General features: G+C 35.8%; 1 protein-coding gene across 4 annotated transcripts in view; it reads left to right on the top strand.

Moving 5' to 3' along the window:
- The window catches only part of CUL2 (cullin 2), a 54,946-nt gene that overhangs the window by 21,761 nt on the left and 7,586 nt on the right, over positions 1–25,599 (top strand). For 3 of the 4 annotated variants that reach the window (XM_069778138.1, XM_069778135.1, XM_069778136.1), the window contains exons 6-19: positions 2,664–2,746; positions 5,513–5,599; positions 8,995–9,091; positions 9,184–9,294; positions 10,596–10,758; positions 11,926–12,050; positions 13,641–13,748; positions 15,992–16,051; positions 16,445–16,573; positions 16,678–16,764; positions 17,272–17,424; positions 17,827–17,904; positions 21,521–21,587; positions 23,387–23,589. In XM_069778138.1, coding sequence (XP_069634239.1) covers positions 2,664–2,746; positions 5,513–5,599; positions 8,995–9,091; positions 9,184–9,294; positions 10,596–10,758; positions 11,926–12,050; positions 13,641–13,748; positions 15,992–16,051; positions 16,445–16,573; positions 16,678–16,764; positions 17,272–17,424; positions 17,827–17,904; positions 21,521–21,587; positions 23,387–23,589 — 1,551 coding nt within the window. The remainder of the gene's footprint in view (positions 1–2,663; positions 2,747–5,512; positions 5,600–8,994; positions 9,092–9,183; positions 9,295–10,595; positions 10,759–11,925; positions 12,051–13,640; positions 13,749–15,991; positions 16,052–16,444; positions 16,574–16,677; positions 16,765–17,271; positions 17,425–17,826; positions 17,905–21,520; positions 21,588–23,386; positions 23,590–25,599) is intronic. The other variant, XM_069778137.1, reaches the window with a different exon arrangement.

Raw genomic sequence — 25,599 nt, 5'->3', positions numbered from 1 at the left:
AAAGTTATTCTCTTCATTACTGGTGTAGGATTAGGTTTATGGCAGTTACTCCTTTGCCCTGAAAAGGAATGGAGACTTGAGTCCTACACTCAAGTAGTTTAATGCATTACATTGCAGCACTGTTTTTGGTGAATTCATTGCCGCAGAAATAAAAGTAGTTCGTATTCCTTGACCTACAAGGCACTCACCAAGTTTATCAAGTCTTTGTTTTGAAAGCATTTTCTCTTTTGTTATGGTTCCTGTTTAGGATTCTGTCTTTTATTCTTTGGATTGCACTAAGGGCTTTGACAAAAGTCTTTTAGTTGTTCATCACTTCAGAATAGAAGGAATTATCATTTATCCCTTTTTAGATGACTGTCCCTTATCTACTGAAGAGCAAACATGCTTATGATATATATAGTTCTTTTCAGTCTCAGCATGAAGTTACAGAAATAGTGCCCAGTATTTGTAGAAGCAGAGCTATACCCTCTATGTACTAAAGTTTCTGTCTCGGTGTCGTTCGTGTGTGCTAATGAAACTTTGGGACATTTTCAGTAATCTTAGAACAAGTACATGCTTGCTTAGTTGTTCTGGGGTGTATAACAGTAGGTACATGCAAGAGACTGGAGGTGCGTATGTGATGTGTATGGGCATGGCATTGAGCAGTTTATCATCCCGATAAGCGTTCCAGACATTCAGTAATTGTACTAGGAAAAATACAGGATGAGATCAGTTGATGAAGGTAGTCTGCCAGTGCTTGCAAGACTTTTTTTTTTTTTTTTCCTGTCTGTGTGTTACAAATGGACAGTGGAGGATACTGCTTTTCTGAGTTGAGCTCCTATCACCAATTTCAGACTTCCAAGTTTTCAATGACTCTACAGGAGCCCTGAGCTAGCAGGTAGTTAAGATGTGCCTTCTGTTTTTTTCCCCCGTCATGGGGCAACAGATTCAGGAAAATGGACGAGACTGCCATGTTCTGTATCTAGGTGGAGAAATAAGATCAGTCCCTCTCTTCAAGGAGAAGACAGACCCTTGAACTTTAAGTTCCTGGATTGACCTGTCTGTAGTTTACTTGATGAGAAAATTCCAACAGGCAACTTGAAGCTGTTTCAGATTGGTAGATAATATGTGAGAGGGACCATGTTTCAGAGATCATATTGCAGAATTGAGTCACTGAGGTCATCCCCCTCACCTCATAGTCACAAAATGAGTCAGTCTTTTTTTTTTTTTTCCCCTCTCCAGAACTAGCTTCTTTCAGCGTTCTCTGCTGGATGAGTTCCTGATGTCTTAGGGAAACTGTTTTCCTCTTAACTGTTCTACTAATACTGTCCACAAGGCAAGACAATGAAAATCACTCTTAAGGCAACTTTGATTTCAAAGCATTATTTGTCTGATTTATAAGCAAACCTTTACCTCTTCTTTGAACCTGCTTATAATGCAGCTTTACCTCCCAGACTTCTGTACCCTGTATTACAGCATAGGTGCTGGATAGCTGTGACAGAGCAAGTTCATTTGTCTCCTCTTTAAAAGGATGATTTATTTCACAAATTGGATCAGATTGGATACCTAGTTGATAAATAGATGCCTACTTTCAGTTAAGACATACCTTATCAATATTTTAATTTTTACAGCTAAGGACCTGTCAGTTGTGTCAAAGCTTTCTTAGCAGCCATATTCCCTCTGTCCTCAGTGATTCAGGGCATTTCATTTTTTTCCCAGCCTATTACTCACTGGTAGGTGTTTTTAGAGGTCTCAAATGTGTGTGGTTATTCCCCCCCCATTTGAGGGATCACATTATCCCCTTTGGGCTTTAAATCTGGTTTTGACTTACGTGTAAAAACTCCTTTGAATGCTTGTAGTTGTGTTTTTAAAAATGGTATGTTTTGGGAGCAATTACTTCACCCACAAGAGTTTGAGATATTTGAGTCCATTTGACTGATCCCTCTAATGATATATTAGGAATAGGGTGACCTATCCCTAATATGAAGAAGATTTGAATTCCATTTAAGTCAAATATTAGCTTGCCAGTGACTCTGCTCAAGCTGTACGCATCTTAGTTTGGACATGTTCTCTATGTGTTGGATATAAGGGTTCTGTATCTTTAAGTCTGACAAATCGGCCAAGAGACTTTCCCTTTTGTCAGCTGAGGCTTATTTTGCTATCGTTTTTAGAAATACTGGTGTCTGTACACATTCAAACACTTCAGATAGAAAGGAATCTTACTTACCTATTACTATGCAGATGTTTTGTTTGTATGTACACTTAAAACTTGCCCTCCTAACCAGCATGTTTAGGGTCCTTATATGCATTTGAGAATCCTTGACAGACTGGAACCAAGGAACAAATCAGTCCTATTAGATGTGTAGGAAGCATGCGGGCTGGGAAGCATGCATTCAGACACTGTCTGGCTAGAAATTCTATGTCTGACACTGTTAGTGTACAGATCTGTGTCATATTCATCTGAATGCAGTCAGATGTTCTAGAAGAAAAATGATAATGTATTTATATATTGACAAATTGAGGGGGCGGGGGGCAAACAATAGAATTTAAAAAGGAGAAAGAAGAGGGCATCTAAAAATTTAACTTTTAAAATTCTGAATGGGGAATTGTGTCATCCTTGGTTTTGTTTTGGGGTGGGTTTTTTGTATTTTTTGTTGATATAAACTTGTATTGTGTCCTGACAGCTAGCTCTTGATATGTGGAGAAAATTAATGATTGAGCCACTGCAGTCCATCCTTATTCGGATGCTCCTCCGAGAAATAAAAAAGTGAGTGCTTGATTATTTTTTGCTTTTACACAACGTGGGGGTATTGCACTTTTTTACTTTGAGAAGTCTGGGGACTTTGACCAAATTCTTCTATGTTTTTTTTGAAAGTAGCTTCTTACCTGATTATGATGTTCTATCAGTTTTTCTCATTGTAGCTACAGATTTGTGGTTTGCATATGTGGAAAAAGACTCGTGAAAAGAAAACAGTTGATTCACTGTAATCTGAGGGTAGTGATCTTTTATGTTTCAGCAACCTTTCTTATCAATGAGATTGGGGAGTAGTTAGGGTAATTCCCCAGGTCTCATAGGATGCCTTTTGCCTTTTTCTCCACCTGAAGCTGACTGCTTCTGGCTTCTGTGCTCTCAGTAAAAATAAGGACCAGGACTTACGCAAGGATTTGCCGAAGCCAGAAAAGCTCATACTTTGTATGAGACCCAAAACAATTCTTGCTTATCTGCCAGGAAGACTAAGCTTCTGGGTTTCTGTTGTTCCAAGGAGTGACTTCACTTAACATTCTTGGTGCTTTACTTGAACAAAATGGAAATTTTTTTAAATTTTTTTTTTTTACTTTGAGGGAATTTATTATTTTATTTCTGAATATCTTTGTTACTTTTAAATGAAGACCCTGGTAGTTGCAGGACTTGGGGCTTTTTAAGTTTGGGGTTAAAACCTTTATGCTATTTAACTCCTAAAGGATCCTTATAATTATGAATAAACAGAAATGTTGAAATGTACTGCAGACCCTGTGTAGTTGTAAGTTCCATCAGTTTCTACACTTTTACCACTGTATAGGGTAGCTCTGGAGCTGCTTAATGACTAGGTTTTTTTAATGTGATTGCGTGCCTGACTCAAGTGACTCGGCTGGTGTAGGTAAACTGAAAGAGTGAGGTACTTTGGCTGATTGAGGTGCCTTGGACATGCACTTAGCCAAAAAGCATTAAAAAACTGATTTTAATATTATAATTTTATTTTTCCTTCCTGAATTAAATTTTTGATGACTAAGTAACTGACATGATGTCCCTCTCATGGTATTTCTGAAGCCACGAAGTATTTATTTGCTTTCAGTTGTTGAACCATGCTTCCTTTGTAACCTGTGCTAATAGTGCTTTATCCATATGTTTACTATCACAATTTATTTTTACTAAATGAAGATTCCCTTATTCATGGTGAAGAAAATGCTTTGTTACATTAAGCACAGTGACACTGAAGAGTCTTTTTAGTCAATCTGTATATTTCACTGGTGGGTGGGACAGGAAATCTGTGTTAAAACCTTTCTCAACAGCCATCTGATGCCTCTTAAAAGTAATGGTATGTATTTACCTTGAGGCTGACTGCAAACCTCACAAGGGTATTTAGATCTAGACTCTCACTGGCTCCGTGTGGCGTTAGATCTTGAGACTGTAACAAGTTGATGTTCTTTGTTATTAAACCATTTGGAAAGTTTTAAATAAAACTTGAGTCATTGCCTCTAATTTGGGTCTGTATTTTTTTCCCCTCTGTTATTAATGATTCTGCTGTGTGATCTCAGAGAAGTTAATTCAACTCTGTTTCTCAAAATACACATCCAACAATTTGTATTAAGTTTGTTCCAGCCACTTTGTGATCTGCCTATCATGTAATGAACTATATAAGAGAGAACTTATTATAGCTGTCCATCATGGTATCATGAAATGTAGGGCTTGCTATGGGTATTCTGAGGATGGCCTTTGCATGTAACTATAGGCTTTTTGCTGTTCTTTGCTATGATTCCAGTGGTCAATATGGTTTGTAAGAGACAATTTTAAAGACTTTGCTGCAAATAGCTGCTAAATGTCTTTTAGCATTGAGTTCAGCAATTCAGGGATTAAACAGTGTCTTTGAAGAAGTGGATATCAATAAGTTACACCTGTCAGAGGTACAAGAATATGCATGGGAAGTTTATTACCTAAAAAATTTAATAAAATTACTAATACATGTATATATTCAGAAACCCCTTCATTAGATGGCCCTCTTAAGTGTAGTACATAAGTGTGTGCATGGTTCAATTTATTAAAATGTTTTACAAAAAAATTAAAATTTAAATAGATGGGACAGTTGAACTTCTTATAACTGGAAGATTTTGCATAGTATGCAACAATATGTGGAATCGATAACATTGTAGTCAACTCGTTGCATATAAAAGTATGTTTATTACTATGCTGGCAAAGGTAGGGGGAGCAGAGGCACAAATTTTGCTGTCAGGTTTCATTTTATCAATGTATTTAATTGGAATTTTAAAAAAGACTTCTGACTAAAATCTTGAGCACATCTACTTTTTAGAAGCTATAAACTTGTGCAATACACTATATGTTAAAATTAACTAAACTTTTTTGGCACATGAAAAAGAAGTACAAGTAGTGACTTGTAGTTCAGCTGAACAAGATGGCTAAACTGATCTAAGAGTTTGCTGATGCCAAAAAGGAGCAGGCTGTGCTCTACTGTCTTTCTTGCGCTGAATTTGGTGCTCATCTAGTCCGTTAGTGAACCAGCTCAACTGCTAATATGACAGAAAACCATCCTGGCTAATATTTCTCCGGATTGGCATCATGAGTCGGTTCAGCAAAGAATTAGATGAGTGCCAAAGCAATGCAAGAGGGATAGAGAGGCCTGTGGCTGAGCAAAGGGGAGCAGGATTACCCCCCATGAACAGCAGAGAATTGTTAAATCACTTAAGCCTGTCTTGTCTGACTGCACTCCTCTTAATACAGAGTTCTGAATATAACACACTTTCTTCCCCCTCCCTCTAGCCCAAGCCCTCCTCCTACAAGGCAAGCTGAATATCAACTTACGCATTTTTGTTTCAACACAACAGGAAGCCGACAAGATCTCAAATTGTGAGAAAATTCATCTATGAAATTCTTAAACAGAAATAATTTGGAAATTATTCAGGTGCTATCTCAAATGACAGTGTGATTAGTACGGACTAACGAGGAGAGGCTTCTCTACTAAAGATAACTAACACTTTCTAACTAACCGAACCTATTCCTGCCTAAGTTGATACATTATTTTTGTCATTTGTTTGAAAGGAAAGCTACTAGAAGTTAATAACTTCTTAAAAAGTGTTTGAAACAGCCTCTTTATTTCACAATGAATTCTGTAGTTAATTGGTCTGACACAGCAGAGCACTTCTTTTGAATGATGGAATCTTCTTTTAATGAATACAATATTTATTCTTGTACCTTAAACTTTAAATATGTTCTATGGGGCTATAGTAGTATACTGGACAATACATGTTAAACTTCCACTGTTAGCTTTAGTCTTAAGATAGGAACAAGAGGGAGTTAATATAAACCAGCACAAAGTCCTTGAGCTTGTGTTCTGTAGTTTTCTTCATTTCTTTTGAAAAAAAGAAACTCAGCAGCAGCAGAATTAGTGGAACTTGTGTTTCTAGTGCTTTATCTTTTTGTCTAGATGCCCCACCAAGCATCATCATTGCCTTCTACACTCCCAAGATGTCCAGTGACATCTCTGCTTCAAACTGTACAGCAGCAGCTCTGTAGCTGTATGCATCCATATTGCTTGCTGACTACTGCCAAGAAGGAAAAGATGCACTTAATAGACTTCCACCCTGGTGGGGTCACCAATTTCTCTCATTTTAGTGGGGCAAATACTCTTATTACTACAACTTTCATGAAAATCATCCTTGAAACTTCTGAAATGTCTGTCAAATTTTGTTGAAACTAGCCATTTGTGTTACAAATTCTTGGGAGTGGAGTGCCATTGGTGTAAATAACAACCTGAAGATGCTGCCAAAGTGGAAAGAATGATAGTTTTGTGACATATGCTGTTTATCTTGGAAATAGCGTAGCTTTTCAGATAGGTTCATGATGAAGTTCATAACACAGTTCTGTCAATAAATTTCATGACAACTTTGCTGTAAATGTATAATACTCACCCACTGAGGAAACCTATGTTAAGCTACTAAAAATTCTCTAAGTGTGGCATCTTGTATAAAAACAAACAAACGAACGAAAAAACCTTATGTGATCCTGGCAGTTGTTCCAAACGTTATTGCATTGGCAACTGCATCCTCGCTACCTCAGTATTCAGAAGTGGATTTAAATTTCTTTTTGTTGTGTACTACCAGCTACCCAGAAGGCAGGCAAGGCTGGTTCTATGTTGTGTTGTTTTCGTCTGTCGCCTTCGTGCCATCTGGCCTGCGCTTCGAAAGCCTGTCTCCTCCCTTACAGCTCTTCCACAGAGCATCTGCCTCCTGTACTTCTACAGCTTTTTCTTAATGATACGCTGACCTTCGAATCCCCTGGGCCTGACCTTTGCTGCTCCCTCTCCTCCCGTGTCTGTGTGGGCTAAGGTCTGTGAAGTGGCCTGTGAACCGAGCAGGGGGGAGCTGGGTCTTCATCTGTCACTACAGTAATGCTTCTTGTGTTTGTGTCACAAGACGCTGCCACAGTGTCACCGGTAGCTTTCCAGGTCCAGAACCTGGCGTGCTAGAGGTGGACTGGACTGTCTCTTGACAGAGCCCTGCCTTGCAATATGCTCAACTTTTAGTTATGCAGCTTCCTGCACTCCATGACATGGTGCTATGTTCACAGGCTGCACGTGTCCTGCAGCTTACCGTGGTCCTGAGCCCCTCCGGGGTGCAGCTGGGTCCGAGCCCTGGTCTGGTGTTACAGTTCTTCCCTTCTGTGAGCTGCTGCTGCCTCTGCTGTCGTATAACCAGACCCAGCAGAGGGTTGTTGGCAAGAATGCATTACGTGTACCCAGATTTACTCCATTTACTCAGCTACCAGAACCAGAGGAAACCTTTCTGTCCCCCAGGGGAAAAAAAAATAATCAAACCATCCCTGCTGGAGCAGTTACCTGTTAGGTCAGCTCGCTTGTTACGGGTGACAAAGCTACAGAAACCATGCAGTGACTACTTGTAAGCTGTTAGAGAGCTAGTTCCTCCTACCCATTGTGAGCTTAAGTTTTCAGATCTTAGGACACAGTGGTATTTAGAAGCAATACACATAATTAACAGTGTTGTGAACATATGAATATGGTCTGGTGTATGTAATATGATGACTGCTGGTGCGGCTGTCCCGGTAAACTTCCCTAGCTTATGGGCATCCTCTGGAGCTTTTATCAATTCCAAACCAAAATGAATGAAATTAGCAAAATTATTCCTCCCCCATTCCACCCCAGCCTAGATGGGTATATGGTAATGTTTGGATCTGAGGTATTTTTGCTGGCTTTACTTTTTTTTTTTACGTTTTTATTTTTTTTAAATCACTCATGTAAATGACTCACCTATACCAACGTAAGTTTCTAGCAGAGAACTCATTTTGTCTTTTCAGTGTAATCTGGGTAAAGTAAAAGTTCTTATTCTATGTACATATATACTTGTATACATATGTATTAAAAAAAGGAAAACCTTTGAAATTACAATTGCTGATGCTTAAGTGTAAATATACTTTTATAAATCATATTTTAGTTCTGTTTAACACCTTTGGAGTTAAGGAATAGTTTTTACTTCTTTGTAAAGTGTATGTGAAAGATGGTCTTTTTTTAGAACAGTTCATGTTTTAAGAAAGTCTCTGCTGCTCTGAGTGTGGGTCTGTTATTCCCAGTCTTTGCAAAGGAGTGAACACTAATGTTTTTAGCATGCAAAACACTTGTTTTAATTCTGTTTTCAACTGAATGGGACTAAAAAATAATATTTTCTTCACTTGAACTTGCTCATTTGAAGCCAAGAACTTGACTGGAAAACATAAGGCTTTCCTTTTCCAAAGTATGATTAAAAATTGTGACAATGCGCCGTGTCTGTTATTTGTTCAACTTGACATCTACATGTTGCATAGTAGATATTCAGAAAAGAAAATAGCATGCTACTTGATGTGATGTTGGCAAAAATTATTTTTTGGGGCAGGGGCAGGAGTGTGAAAGTAGTCTATTTGATAAAGGCTACAGATATAAGACGGAACTTACTGTAACTTTTAAAGTACTTGCTTAGAATATGTAATTTGGAATACTTACATCCTTAGCAAACACTTGGAAATTTCATGACCTGCAAATGCTTTTGAATAGTTTATGAATTGTTATTTCAACAATTTAAATGTATGGGAGAGAAAGAAAAGTACATTTTAATTTTAAGATTAATCTTCATTTTGCCAATTTAAGCAGAGGAATTTACTGGAAAATGTTTTCATCCAATATTATTTCATTCGACTATCAGATGAGTTACACTAGATAGCTACATTCTCATGAATGTTTGCTTTGCCTATTTCAGTGATCGCTGTGGAGAAGACCCAAACCAGAAAGTAATCCATGGGGTTATTAACTCCTTTGTTCATGTTGAACAGTATAAGAAAAAATTCCCCCTAAAGGTAGATACACATTTCTGATTCATGTTTTTAATTTTGAATGTTAAACTAGTATATGTGTTATTTGTCCTTTAAAAAAAAATTCTCCCTTTTAGTTTTATCAGGAAATTTTTGAGTGTCCTTTTCTGAATGAAACAGGGGAGTATTATAAACAAGAAGCTTCAAATTTATTGCAAGAGTCAAATTGCTCACAATACATGGAGAAGGTAAGAGATTCTTCTGTACACATGCAATAACTAAAATCTAATACTATCAATTTACTGATAATTGTAATACATGTTTTCCTATACTGTTCCCATGGTTGTTCTTTGTTGTATGCTTTCATGCGGTTTAAACTATGCTTTTTGGTGTCATGGTTAGTCTGAATACAAACTACAAACCTTGCCCATGGGTGGACCATCAGCTTCAAAGGGTTTCATAATAAATGATAAATCAATTGCATGAAAAGTAAAAAAAAAAAAAAAAGTAAAAGAAGAAAAAAAGACAAATACCAAAACACGTATCAGGTTGATCAGTATTGCTTCCTCACTTCCTTGTTTTCCTTCTGTTTGTAGTAGCATAAGATGAGTTTTAACAATACAATGGTTAGAGAAGACTATATGGTAGAGTTGTTACAGAGCATTGTTAAAAATTACATATTCTGAGGTGGATTTTCTTTTGTTTTGCTTTGTGGTGTGTGAAGTCAGGTTGTGGTTAAATTACTTGTAATTCTTAAACCTTGCTTGATAAAGCAAAGATTAATACAAGATTAGGATCAGTCCTCAGTGCTGTACTGTCCACGCTAAAAAGATAGAAGAGTTGAGGAGAAGGCGGTGAGATTGCTTTTAAATAATGAGCATAAGCTAACAGTTGCACACGTGAGATGAAATTCAGGGACAGGCTAAGACTTCAATTAAACCAAAACAAATGCAGATTAATTTTGTCTATCATTAGCAGTCTGCTGCTGCACTACTATCCCTAGGGTCACCTCATATTCACTGGTTATAAGGACTTTTATGTCAGTATTCATATGACTGACTTTATGATAATGCCTATTTCCTTCATTGAAGTTATAAAGAGAGTTTTTATTAATAGCTCAGATGTACTCCCATACCTTTTGAGCAGATGTTTACGTACAAGCACATGGGTTTGGAACAGTGAAGTGATTCTTATATAATTAGGTATTGTGGTAAAACTTTCTCAGAAGGAATAAGAAGTATGGTAGGAGAAATTGGGGAAGACTGGTCACATAATTGAAGGGAAGAAGAAATTTTGAGAACTACCAAGTGCTATTAGATATCTAGTAGTGACTGAGCCTAGTCAGTACTCGGAGTAGAAGATTATATTAATTTAGTAAGAGCCTGATTCAAAAGAGCAAATTTAATTTTTCAGCATCCCAGACAAGTTCTTTTTTAACTTTGTTACTTACTCATGTCTCTCGTTCTACATACATATACTGTTGTATATTCGCGGTTCTATAATGGTTGTTAGTATTTCATCAGCTCTCACTGTAAAAACTTGTCTGTAGGTTTTAGGTAGGTTAAAAGATGAAGAAATGCGGTGTCGGAAATACTTGCATCCCAGCTCATATGGCAAAGTGATTCATGAATGCCAACAGAGAATGGTAGCTGATCACTTACAGTTTCTGCATGCAGAATGTCACAATATTATCAGACAAGAGAAAAGAAGTGGTAAGTCTCAATGGTCACAAAAAGCATGAAGTGGTTTTTGTCGTATTCATTTAGCATTACAATTTACTGTCTTTATTCAATGACCTTCTATGCACTTCAGCATTTTCAACTAATACATGTTGCTCATCTAGAAAGCCCAATTAAACCCTGAATGACATTTTTCTTTGACCATGTAATTCATTTTCATTCTTCCAAATATATAGTCAAAACCTTCTTTTTACTGTTAACAATTCTTCTTTCAGCCAATACTCTTTCTCTTTCCTTGTCTTAGCTTAAAAACACACTGAAGTCCTGTGTCCTGTAGAATTGATCATATTCTATGCTTGTGTTTTCATTTGTAAACCAATGGCTCTGTCTTTACAGATTTCTTCATCATCATTTGACAGGTCAGGATTACAAAATATTTTGGCTTCTTTTCACAGCCACTTTTTATTGTCCTGAATCTTTCGTGACCTCTCTTCCCAAATTTTTTTTACAGAAGCAGATGTTCTTATAGTTATATTCCCTGCCTGACTAAAAAAATTATACTTCCTGATGACTACATGCCTCTTACCCTTGAAAGAGTGCTTATTCTTGCATGGAAGATGGTATCTATTATGTGAAACAAATTATTTTTCACAGTCAAACTTAAATTGTATCTAATAGTGTTCAGTTTTCAGAGTTTTGCAAATTTGGTCAGAGCTTGGATCCTTTTGTTGCAAAAAAAACCCCAAAACCATAAAAATTGCAGTTGCTTATTTACAGCTTTTCTAACCTGAGAAAAATTTCAAGCCACCACTGGAGGAAAACAAAAAGTCAAGAAGATACCTAAACTGATTTTAGTCAGCTGCTGCTAAGGGAAATTTAGGGAGGCCAAGGATTAAAATAAACTGACACAATACTTTTCCATACTAGCCCACCTCTCCTCTCGGAGTCTCTCCTAAATAAGAAATATTGGAAGAGTGAGGTAGTCACAATGGCAGTGCTCAGTAAATACTGCTATTAGCCCTACTCTTTCCTCTTTTTCTTTTGTCAGTGATCCAGTGTATGTTGAATTTTTTTTTTTTTTTCAAAACAGTTGGTCTTGTTTCGGTCTTTGAAAAGTTCTGTGTGAAATTATGATACTATATTAAGTGTTGATTTTTAGCGTTTCTAAGCATATTCTATAAAAATGTATCTCTGTTACAGACATGGCAAATATGTATACTCTACTTCGTGCTGTGTCAAGTGGTTTACCTCATATGATTCAGGAACTACAAAACCATATCCATGATGAGGGCCTTAGAGCAACCAGCAATCTTTCTCAGGAAAATGTGAGTTTCCTCAGGCAGCTGAAATTACCTATTTGATTAACATTCCTGATGAAATGTTTACCCTTTTCTTTTTTACTCTATTCTGTTTTTTTAATTTTGTCTATATGAAATTGGTTTGGAACATTTTCTAATCAGCACGCTTAGCTGTGCAACACATATCTATCCTGAGAGTTGATTGTTGTGATCTAACCAGAAACAACTACAGCTAGATATTTCTCATTGTTGTTTGTTTAATGCTGTCATGGCAAGTAGGTCCTTTTGTTCCATGTATGTATTTTTTTCCTGAATTTCTCTAAGTCAGTAGCATTTGCTGTTCTGGTACATTAGGAACCAATGATTCCTTTTAGTTTAATTATATGTTATTTGTAAGGACTTGACATTCTGTCCTGATTTCAGTGTGGTTTTTTCACTAATAGCTTTGTAGTCTCATATTTTCATGTAATTTCTGAAAATACTGTAGCTTAATTATTTTATTAAAGTGTGTTAAACTTTTTTCAGTTCATATGTATTTAAATTAATCAATTCCATTTTTGTTCCTCTAGCATTGCTGTACAGAAACAAACAAACAAGCTTTTATTTGGCATTATATTTGTACATGTATACATCTTGCTATCTAGATGTGTGCTCACTTTAGGATGGTGACTTTAGCCATCCAGTGTTTCTGTCTATAATAATACATAGACACCAACTGTTGTAAATTCACTCTTTTATTGACTGCACAGGAGTGCTTACTCTTCCGTAACTCCTGCGTGCATACTGAAAATGGGCTGAAGTCTTCAGTAGTACAGTTTGCTTTCAAAGTATTTATAAGTTTGTTGAGCTTATTCTTTCAAACTAGTAGTGTCTACACAGGGAAGTGAATGCAGAGCCATGAGGGTGATGAAAATTCACAACCCTACATAGATAAATTCAAAATGTGAAATACTTGCTCCACTGTGTGGATTAAGTACTTTGTCATCAAAACATTTTTACTGCGTAACCTGGAATGCACTTCAGGAGCTGTGATGCAGCCAGTGCATTGCACACTGTTGCATTACTGCATGCCAGTTTGTCTACAAAAGGACTTCTCTAATTCATTTTAGTCATTTCTGTACAAAATGTTATGCTGAAATGTGGTGCACTACATTTGATCACTAACTGTCCTATGCAGGAGAATTCAAAGGGTTTATCTGGATTTTCACTCTTTGAAGTCAGTGTGTAGGAGAAGCAGCAGCTTACTTATTTCAGTAGCTTATTGGCTTGATTGCTGTATTTACATGTTAGCACTAATGATTTTTGAAAGGGCTAATAAAGGATTTTAGGATACGAGAGAAAAGATTAGATAGACAGCATGAGAGGAGTATAAACTCAAGTGTCTGTTTGATTGCAGGACTGTAAATGTAGCCATAGACTATTTCCAAAACATGCTGAAACACAGTAGTGTAAGAGTACAATACAGAATCAATCCTCTCAAAGACTTAATCACTATGATTTTAACTTTTATCAAAAAGAATAATTAGGAAAAAATGTACAACTTATGTAGCTATGTCTGTGTGTAGATAGTACTACTTTCCTCATTAACTTGCTTTCTGTTTTATCTACCTTTTTTAGATGCCAACTCAGTTTGTGGAGTCAGTTTTGGAGGTACATAGTAAATTTGTTCAACTCATCAACACTGTTTTGAATGGTGATCAACACTTTATGAGTGCTCTTGACAAGGTAACTTTTACTTAAGTAAAAAAAGCATTGGAAGACAAAATGTGGGACCGTGTTTCAGGTTGACAAAATTCTTCAGGGCATCAACATATGTTCAAAGATAGAGTTCTTGTGCAGTTTTTCTAGTTTAGAAATGCAGTGAAACAAAAGACAGTCCAGTGTTAGAGGAAAAGATATGTACAAAGGAAACCACTTTAATACTTAAATGTTTTTCCTGAAAGAAAGACCTTTCTTTTCATCATAATTCAAAACACAAAGAGGAGTTGACACATTTAATGTAAATTTAAGGGCAGATGATAAATAGAGAAATTGTGGGTTTGTGGAAGTTTGGTAACTCTGACATGCATTTGAACATGAATTTACTTGCTGCCATAATGTTTAAACTCTGATTGCTGATAGTATTACTTACATAGAAGCTTTGTTTAGATTTTTCAAGTTGACTACAGAAAATATCTGGAAAGTTACATTACTCATTACGTCAATCACTGTCACAACAGCTAACTTTTTCCAGGAGAGAACTGTACTTGAAGTTAAATAAGCCTGTTTAGGGAAAGAGACTTGCTGCTCTTTTCTTTGAAATGCATAGCCATGAAGGGATTTAAGATAACAGTTCTAATTGCTATAAATTTAATGATGATAATACTAATAACAACAACAGCAACAACAACAACTAACTTTATTATTATTATTATTGTTATTATTATTACTAAATTCTGCAAAACGTGCCTGGGCTCTTGAGGGATTAGGTGACTCCTCCTAAAAAAAAAAAAAAGGACATTTTATCTAATCCATTTGTTAATTTCTCACTCTTTCCCATATATCCTTGTATCTTTTTACTAGAGAGTGCACTTAACTACTTTCCTATCTATAATTTCCTGTCATAGAATGCATGCATACGTTTCATTGCTCTTTTGTGGTGTTTACAGTAATTGTAGTTTGTAGTTAGGGTCATAGTCTAAGCTTTGACAATTTTCAGCCAAGGTTAATCTGGAAAGACATAGTGATGAAGATACCAGTAATAATATCAATAGTAGTTACTCATCTGTACTCGTGACATTGAGAAAATAATTATTTAGTGTTTTAAAACAAATACTTATTTCAGTACCTTAATACATTTCTGTCTCAATTGCAATTAATGTCCTGTACCAGAAGGTGGAGTAATAATGAGATTGACAACTACATCTGCTGGCACATAGACAATGTACTTTTTCCTTAAATACATCAGTTCTTCACTTCAGCATTCTTTATTACAATAAATATTTAAAATCTTAATCCCTCGTCAATTTTTCATGGTAGATATCAAAACTGCCATTGTTGCCTCTGGTATTACTTTAAAAGAGTGCTCTAAGCTTCAAAGAGTTTCATATTTCTTGTCAAGCCATGCATTCCTTTCTCACAGGGATTCTAGGGCCCTGTTATCAAATATTGGAAAGTTGAGGCATTGTATGAAAGAGTTGCTTGTTATTTCTTCCTTATAATAATAACAATAATAACGTTTTCCTTCCATAGAACTATCATTCCTAGGAACTATGGTCATGCAATATTTTTGGTTCAGTATTAGTTTAAAATGTTAATTTAAATGTGATAATGTAGTTTAGAAACTAATCTTCGTGATTCTGATATCTTTGTTTACAATTCTAAACTGCCATTATCTCCTTCCTTTTCTTTTTCATCATATTCAGGTTTTGTTCAGGTACCATATTTTTTGTACTGCATTGCTTTGAATTTCCACTTTCAACAATATTTTTTTCTTGTCTTTAGTCTATCAAAAAATCCAACAACCAAAAGATCGTTCCTTTCTTACTGTTGTGAGCACACCATGTATGTTTTTCAGCTCAAGATACATGCTGCTGATGTGCTGCTGCTCAAATCTGCTTTATCTGCAATTATTCCTCAGTTTCTTTCCATCCATACTTTTGGACCATACATATTGCTGTATACCAAAATCTTCATACTTTTAAGTTTCTAATCAGAACTTAATTTGTTCTCCTGCTTTTTGCAATTAACTTCTATTCCTCTACTCTTTCCACTTTTACTTAAATCTCAACTTAAAAATGTTCAACACGCAAATTCTCACAGAGCAGTAATTAAAGCCCTTTTATTCATTGTTTCTTTTTTGATCCCCTTTTGTGTAGTTCAGTTTCGTAGGGTCTTGGATGGTCTTTGCCCTGAACATGTTTTTGATTTCTTCAAATTTCATAAAAGTTTTAAGTTAGTTACATTTCTTTCTCTATGTTCCTGTTTAGGCTTTGACATCAGTAGTTAACTATAGGGAGCCCAAGTCGATCTGCAAAGCACCTGAGTTGGTAAGTGATGTATATTATTGTAGAAAGTAGTAATACTTTTTTATAACTGTCAAATGAATTGGCATAGGGTCCATCACATGATTATCCATTTCTCACACTGAGTTAGCCTCAGGTGTGTATTTCAGTAGTAATAAATAACTTAAGCTGCACACACATTTTGTGGGTGTTCAAAATCGGTGCAGTTGTAATTTTTCATAAAGAATTTGTATTTTCTTTGGATGTAGTATGTATTGTTTACCTATGAATAGAGCCCTTGTAACAGAACATAAGACTGCAGACTGTGACTTACTTCATGCTTTAACATTTGTGTAGAAGTTTGGAATACCTTGGCATACATTTGTTCTCAAGCTTGACAAGTAGGTTTGGATTTGTTTTTTCTTTTTTTAACTTGAGCTGGCCAAGTACTGTGACAACTTGCTGAAGAAATCAGCAAAAGGAATGACAGAGAACGAAGTAGAAGACAAACTTACAAGTTTCATTACTGTTTTCAAATACATTGATGACAAAGACGTATTCCAAAAGGTAACTTTTGATATTCAATAAATGTTAAAATGTTACATTTAAAGTATACTTGAAGAACGTGGTTATGCTTTTAAAAATCCTCATATCTGATTTTTTTTATGCAGTTCTATGCCAGAATGTTGGCAAAAAGATTAATTCATGGTTTGTCTATGTCTATGGATTCTGAAGAAGCCATGATTAATAAACTAAAGGTAATGTAATATTCTTCTAATGCAGAATAAACAGGACTATGTAATGTTGAGAGGGAGCAGCAGAGGGTGCTAGAGATAACTTGGCAATCAGATCCTGTTTCCAATAGCTGAAAGGAAAAACTAATTTCTTAGTAGTCTATGAAAGCTATATGGCCAAGTATCACCTGGGCATTTGAGATTTTTATGAACTTTTGGGTAGTTTTATTAAGTGTGTTCAAATAATTCATATTTACATTCTAAAAGTACCAAAGACTTTCATAAACTAGCTCTATCTTTCAATTTTATAAAATAACATTGTTCATACAAATCAATGTATAGAAAGTGAAACTAAGATAAGTGTGATAATTTTCTTTTATAATGTTTGTTTTCTGTTGTAACTAGTGTTCTCTGTAAAAATTATAACAACGCTTCTGCTGACTAGATTTTCATACTTCAGTAGTGAATGTGCGTAATTTATATAATAAGTACTGTTTTCACTGTGAAACCTGTTACAATATTTCTTCACAGCAAGCCTGTGGTTATGAATTTACCAGCAAGCTCCATCGAATGTATACAGACATGAGTGTTAGTGCTGATCTCAACAATAAATTCAACAACTTTATCAAAAACCAGGACACGATTATAGATTTGGGAATTAGTTTTCAGATATATGTTCTACAGGTACTAATGTATGTTTATTACTATTGAGTTATTTGTACTTAATTAATTTTTATGGTTTGATAACAAGTGAACAATTTTTCTAACTATGAATACTTCTCATATGGAAACTTATACCTTGTGATCATTATGGAATAATTTAGTTTCCTTGTGTTTCTTTTTAAAATTAACCCACTAGCACACTAAACAATAGTGATGTAAAATGCCTTGTGTTCTTGTCTTGAATTGATACCTCAGTGAGTTATGCATAATTAGCAGTAAAAAATGAGCAGTAAAACTTCTGGTGTAAATTGAATGTCTTATGGCATAGTAGACACTGTAGCTCTGTTTAATAGTGTTATTTTTTCTTAATATATATATGTTGTATGAAAATGTTCATGCTTTTATTTTTCCTGATACCTTTAGGCTGGTGCATGGCCTCTAACTCAGGCTCCTTCTTCTACATTTGCAATTCCTCAGGAACTGGAAAAAAGTGTACAGATGGTAGGTTAGTAGGAAGCTTCTTGTAAACATGTGGAAATTGTAAAACAACTCCAAATAAAAGATCATCACTCTAACAGAGAAAAACCTGAGCTGTTTAATTTTGTTTGTAAATCATGGCTATCCTGTTTCCCATCCATACGAAATTTGGAAGAGTCACCCAAATGACATACTGAATTTATGTATGTATTTGCATAGCTTTATTTTTGACGTCTCTCTTCTACACTTTGTGATTGATGAGGGAGATACTAATAAATACAATCAAATGAACTGCGTTGATTCTTAGCTTTCAAACCCATTCCTAATATTTAGATAAAAGAAGATTTTGTTTCTAATATTAAATCTGGACAGATTTATAGCAGATTAAAACACAGATACAGGTTTCTTGTCCTGTATTTCATAGTAGCCATTCAAAATCAAGCCTCGTGCAAACTTCGTTAAAGCTAAATTTATGAATTCTCAAAGCAGTAAAGGTTTTACTTTGGCCAGATATTCTCTTTTTTATGTGATTATTTCTGCTTTGTAAAGGTGGAATGTTTTATTGCTTTTGATAGTATTATTGTGTTCTAAATGTTGCCTTGTACACTGTTTGTGTTAAAATACAGAATGTGTGTGTTGATCCTTGCTGAAGTGTACTTAATGGTGAAGTACATTTTAGGCAACAAAAATTTCATGTTATTTGATATAACAGATTTTTTTAAGCAATTTTTATACCTTAAGTAGCTATCTGATGTAAATTATAATGGCAAATGTCTGTTTCTGCAGTGAAGGAGCTTTTTCATGTACTACTGCTAAGTATTAGAACTATTTATTCTGCTTTTATTTCTGCTGTGTGAAGTGGCACCTGGTTTTAGTAATATAATAGTTCCCAACCCATGCTATGGAATCCACAGAAAGTGATTGATGACATTTTGCTGTTCTTTGTGGGCTTAAAATAGGAGTGTTGTCAGTCGTGCCTTAGTCGGAAAACTGTTACAGACTTGCATTTCAGAAGCACCTCAGAGCTGGGTTGCTTGCCTAACTTCACTTTTTTGCCAGTTTAAAGGAGCAAATGTTTTCATGTGTCACCTAGTTAGACTTAATGCTGTAAATTATACTCATAATTCCCTGAGGAAACAGAACATGACCTTGGGGAGTCTTTGAAAAATTGACAATGTCTGCCTTTACTGTTAAATTTGATCATTTGACCCATGAAGAGAGAGTTCTCTCAGGATTCTGGCTGGGATTCAGAAAGAAAAAAACATTTTGCAGTTGCACTCCAAACTGTGGGAATATCTCTGTAACTGGGCAAATTGTTTAGCAGCTTTTTCAGGCTCCAAGACTGCTGGAGATTCCTATAAATACATATTTATTTGCATGGTGTACAAATACTGGTTTTCATACGACGTAAGCTTGTGGGTAGAGAAACACCTGATTCGTAGAGGTCAAAAGTCCCCCTTTTTATATTTTCCTTCGGTGTTAATCAGAGTTGCCAGACCAAATCAGAGTGAACCAAACTGATGTGTACACAGTGTTGGCTATGTGGGGTTTAGGGAGGTTTGATCCCATTTTAAGGAAAAATTGTTTAAATCTGCTTAAGTTTTTCTCATTACCAGAAAGCAGTTAGACCTTAAATTAGGATTAGTCTCCAAGCCACAATTTCTTGTTTCTTTCAGATGGGAAGTATGAGAGCAAAACTTCTGAATTTTTTTCTTTAAAAAAAAAAAAAAAGCTTAAATACTAAAACTAAGGTTTAGCAGGCACTTGCCAATATATGCAGTCTGATTTGTTCTTCTTGGCTATAGGGCTAATACATAGGATAAAGGTCAGAGTTCTATTTTAATTTTTCTGCTGGATTTTCAGTGAAATTTCAGTTATTTTCAGAGGACATACAAGAGAATGCCATAGCTACTAAAAATGCCCATTTTTATGGTTCTCCTTACAAGCAAAATGATCAGACTCTTACATTACATATGTTAAAATAAAATCTTGATTTTTACAAGCCTTACCATAAAATTCCACTTAGTCTTTGGAGAAATTATTCTTTTCCTTCTTGTCAGAGTATCTTTTCTGTATTGGTTTAGCCCACAGAATAAATAAGGTGGAAGCCATGTCCTCAAAAGGTTTTTTAGATTCTAGATTTAGATTCTAGAATATTTTTAATTGTTTTTCAACATCCAGTGCTTCCTTTTGTTTCCTAGGGCTTTTTCTCATTCTCTCTCCATTGCTTCCTAGTTTCCAGGAATGGCAGGATTGATGGATTATATATAATATGAGAATAAGATGATTTTGCTGCTTTTCTATAAATTTCATTTTTCTTATCACAGTCCACGGCTCATTTATGCCCTTCCTTTTCTTATTCTCCTTTGGTGAAAATGGCATTTAAATGTACATAAATATAGCTTTGAAAGAATCTTCTAGGAATTGCATTCCTAGAGTCTCGTGGAAAGTAGTCTCATTTACAGTAGCCAGACTTGTGCACTTTAGTGCCAGATTTCAAACTGCATAGCTAATTTTCACTTGCACAAAACCAAAAACTTTGTTTCTTAAAGAAGAGAGGAATTTTTAAGTTGTTTTTAAGGCCTTTTCTTGTTTAGAGGTAATTTTTTTTTCATATTCCTGTTCTGCTATATATTTGTGTGTCTGTATAATTTAAATATCAGGAGAAAAAACTTTCCAGAATGATTGATGTAGCACTTCTCATAGTGACAAGAAATTCATCTAAAAATCAAAAAAAGAAGGACGAAATTAGCTTTACCACTAGTGTTAGTTTTGCATATAAGGTTTTTAAAATACTGATTTTGAGGGGATGCTTCACTTTTTGGGTGTCAGCACAACTTTGAAATGTTACTTAATCATAATTGTGTGCTTCTTTGTGAACATAGGTTTTGGAAGGTTTCAACAGAAATGTGAGGATCTGTAGCCACGTATTGATTCTGAGATGTTTGCATACTATGTAGTTGTGTCTAGCCTGAAACTCAAATTGGAAGGTGGCAAAAACTGTGCCCACTTTCAAGCTTTGTCTTTTGGAATTCCCCCTAAAAAATGTTCAGGAATGTATGATGAGATTTGTCATGAAAGTCAATGTGTAGCTGACTGAGGGCAATACTTGTTAACTAAAAGTTTATGTTTTTCTGAAGGATGTTATTTAAAAAAAAAAAATCAATAACATGGATTTTCTGAATTGATTTTAAATAGGAAATCAAAGCCTTAGAATATAGAATGATTTCACCAAGGTGAAAAACTAAAAATAGACATGTTTTTATATGGAATTGTAAGGAACAGAATAATAAAACCTAACAAGATTGATTGCTAAAACCTCCTAGAAATTCTTTTAAATTCAGTAGAGTTGATACTTTGGCACACTGTTTAACTACAGTATTTTATGCTTTGAGAGTATGAATGTGTCACCAATCTTTTTGATTTAGTCATCAAGTATGTTAATATGTTCAAGTAGTTCAGTAAATGGCTGATGTTCAGTCATCACCTATCTTCTAAAGGAAAATGCTGTCATGAATTGATCTGCAATGTTTGCATCCAAAATGGTGAACGTAAAACCAGTATTTCTACACTGGGGTGGTAGTGTGATAATAAACTATTTTAAGTAGTGTGACTAACTGAAGTTAATTTTGTTTTGCAGTTTGAATTATTTTACAGTCAGCATTTTAGTGGAAGGAAGCTTACTTGGTTACATTATCTTTGTACAGGTAAAAATAACTGCTTTGCTAAACTTATGCTCTATACAACTGACAGTTATTTGTTAAAAGTCCTTTTCAAATGGCAACAGACTTTATATGCAAAATAATGTTCTGACTCTAAAGTCAGCTGACTTATTCTGCATTATAAATTAACTTAATATTTGCTGCTTAGTATTTCCAAAATTTAAGTTTTGTAAACTTGCACATGTTTTCTGTGATTTATTAAATCCAAGTAAAACTAGGGTTGTACATTCTTAACTACAAAATGGCACTGTAGAACTGCTGAGTTAATAACAATTGCCCTGGAATTGTGTTGTGGTTTAACCCCAGCCAGCAACTGAGCACCACGCAGCTGCTCACTCACTTCCCCCCCACGCAGTGGGATGGGGAGAGAATCGGGGGTGGGGGGTGGGAAATAAAACTCGTGGGTTGAGATAAGAACAGTTTAGTAGGACAGAAAAGAGGAAAATAATAATGATAATAATAATAATAAAATGGCAATAATGACAATAATAAAAGAATTGGAATATGCAGAACAAGTGATGCACAATACAAGATGCACAGTTAGTTCCTGAGCAGTGATCACCCCCAGGCCAACTCCCCCCAGTTTATATACTGGGCATGACGTCACACGGTAGGGAATATTCCTTTGGCCAGTTTGGGTCAGCTGTCCTGGCTGTGTCCCCTCCCAACTTCTTGTGCCCCTCCAGCCTTCTTGCTGGCTGGGCATTAGAAGCTGAAAAATCCTTGTCTTAGCCTAAACACTACTTAGCAACAACTAAAAACATCAGTGTGTTATCACCATTCTTCTCATACTAAATCCGAAACATAGCACTATACCAGCTACTGGAAAGAAAATTAACTCTGTCCCAGCCAAAACCAGGACAAATTGTTTCTGTAGTATCAGATGTCTCTTAGCTGAATATTAAATAATTTTAAAAATACATATTATACTATTTTACTCAAATATGTATCTAAGTAAATACATATATATTTTTACTTATGGTTATATTTACTATATAGAAATATATGTTAAAAAACATCTTAGAAGATATATATACAATTGTAGCTTAGTTTAGTAATATCAGTCAATCGTATTTTATTTCAAGTGCTTTCAATATCAGGCTTTAATGGCTGAGCACCACAACATACTGCATGGAGCTGAAAACCAGGCTAGCATACAACAATATAATGTAATGAAAGTTTAGTTCTGATAAAAGAAGGTTGCTGTTAACACACACTCACCTTCACACAGAAAATCTAAATCTGTTTTCAGGCAGATTTCTTCAGTGCTTTTTTTCCTCTCTTTTTTTTTTTTAAATATTTTTAAATTTCAGGGGAATTTAAAGACTATAAGAATATTGTGAAAAATTTTTAATGACAGATCTTTTATTTTGTTTTTAAATCTTTACTTGGAACAACTTTCCTGTAATCACTATTCTGTGATTCTGTGTAAGCTATTACTAATTGAAGTTTATGCATTGTAATGTGTTGAGGCTATTTGGAATTTCCTTTTTTTATTACTATAAATTATATTGTATTATTCAAATTCAACACTGTAGGTTTCCTTTTTTAATGAAAACACTATTGTTCTAGTATCTGTAGTTACTCAGGATTTTTTCTTGCAGACCACATTCTATATTTGTAAATTCACAACATCAGTTTTCATCTTCCCATTTCAAGTGTTAAATGCATACTTAGGTATGAACTGAATGTCTGGAAATGTATGAGGAGCTCTAGTAGTTAGGCTTCAGAAGACTTTTCAGCACATTCCATCAGTTTATAAAATACTACTTGTATCATTACAGGTGAAGTAAAAATGAATTATTTGTGCAAACCTTATGTAGCCATGGTCACAACATACCAAATGGCAGTGTTGCTTGCCTTCAACAACAGTGAAACTGTCAGTTACAAGGAGCTTCAGGATAGTACGCAAATGAATGAGAAGGAACTGACAAAAACCATCAAATCCTTACTTGATGTCAAAATGATCAACCATGACTCAGACAAGGTATGCAGTAATGATATAAAAAGTTTCATGTTTTCAGTCTTGTGACTCTAATATTTGTTGAGGTTTTTTTTTAATATTAAAGAATCCACAGTTTTCTTTTTTTTTCCTAAACTATATTACTGACGCTTGTGAACAATTATAAGTTTGTATTTGTAAGGAAAGAGACAAGAGGAAGTAGACTATCTGTGTCATATAGGGTTTCTACGCCTATAACAGCATGGAATGCTGAAAAGGTAATAATGCTAGGACTGATTATTGTTTGTTGCATTTAATTCATACGGCTTTCGACTCATTGCTGTTGGAGGGGCTGTCACGACCCAGACTGGACAGAACAGGGAGTCGTGTTTAATTTGAAATTCCCTTGGGCTAAATTAAGGTGAAATGACACCAAACAATCAGTTAAAGATTTTATTCATGACAGAAGCAAACCGAACTGGGGAGGCTGGTAGTAGGTGGCAGGGTTTCTCACAACACTAATTGGCATGAGACTACTTCTGTAAACCATGTAACCATATACATCAATTCAGGGAATAAGGAGATCCCTCCCATTGGGTCAGGAGGTTCAGAGCAGACCCCCTTGCTTTCTAGACTCCTCCTCAGAGAAGGGCCCAGGGGCGGCTGGATCCACTCTTAGTCTCAGACTTGGTCAATGGTTTATATCTTGAAACAGATGAGGTGTGGGGATTGTGGATAAGGAAAGAGAGAAGAAGACAGAGAGAGAAAAAGGAAGAGAGAAAGATTTCACCGGTCCTGGGTCCAGCGTTGGCCCAGTCAGCCAAGGGGTCCAGTCCCCATGGGCTTGTGCACCCGGGGCTTCAGTTGGTGTCCTTTTATCATCCTTGCCCCTTCCTTCGGGCGGGCACCCGAACGCGTCAGGTTAATGAGCCTTTGGGCTTGGGGGTCGTTTGTGGAGTAACTTCTCCTTCCCTGCAGACATGGCCATTGTTTGATCTTTGTACCAGAACAGCTTATCAGAACAGGGAGCTGGACCCTCCAGCACGCCCTCCCCCTCCTGTTGCTGATGTCTGAGCTGATGGGCTTTTCACCTTGGTTCCTGGCTGTGCGGGGTTTCTCTTTAAGCAGAACTTGCCCCATCACAACGGTTGAGACGTTCATTCTTTCAGTCTCTCACAGGGAATACTCTTTAAACACACCACTTTCCAAGTTGCACTGAATCATGGGAAGGAGACCGAGTAGTAAACCAAAGAGTCTTACAGAGATCCTAAAAAAAATATTTGTGGGATTGAGACTGAAAGTAACAACAACTATGTTCTTCCTTGCTGATAGCTTGCAGGAGAAGGAAGGAGGAGGAAAGACAGCAAGGAGGGCTTGTGTGAGAGGATTTTTGCTGCAGTTGGCCAAACTATCATTCCATGAGTTTCATGAATTCCAGTAATGTCTGAGCTTTGTTTGTGGTTAAGGCAATGGTTGATACAGGTTCTGTTTCTGACTGTGGCTCATACTTCTGTACAACTTACGTGAAACCAGTTACCATTTTTCCCATACAGCGAAGGGCACAGACGTCTGTTATGCAAGAAACACTATGGAAGTGCCTGTGCATACCATACAAACTTTAGCATATGCTTCCAGCTAGTCCAGAAAGCCTGTTACTCAGACAGTATCAGGCAGAAGAAGCTAAGATAAGCTGTTCACTTCCCTTACGAGGAGAAATCCAAAGCTGCTCTGATAGCTGCTTTTTTTTTTAAATCAGGAAAATATTAGAAACTGGAAAGTGACATCACAAGAAAGATCTGATGCTTGGCTGAAGCATAGGACATATTTCCAATATCTAGAAATGAGCTCAGATTGGAACAGTGGCTGGGAAGATGTCTGTTAAACCATGGGTGAAATGTAACACTGGGAGCTATTATAGAAAACAATGAGATTTTTCATAATCTTAGAAAGTTGCCCATTATTTAAAGGATTTACATTTATTTATAACTGTTCTGTAAGGTTTGCCCAGTTTCTTTAAGCATATGTCATTGAAGAGTGAATGATACAGCTTTCCAA

This window comes from Haliaeetus albicilla, chromosome 2, assembly GCF_947461875.1.
Source record: "Haliaeetus albicilla chromosome 2, bHalAlb1.1, whole genome shotgun sequence".
NCBI classification, from domain to species: domain Eukaryota; kingdom Metazoa; phylum Chordata; class Aves; order Accipitriformes; family Accipitridae; genus Haliaeetus; species Haliaeetus albicilla.
The sequence above is the reverse complement of the archived record's forward strand: the minus strand, read 5'-3'. Positions and strand labels throughout refer to the sequence as shown.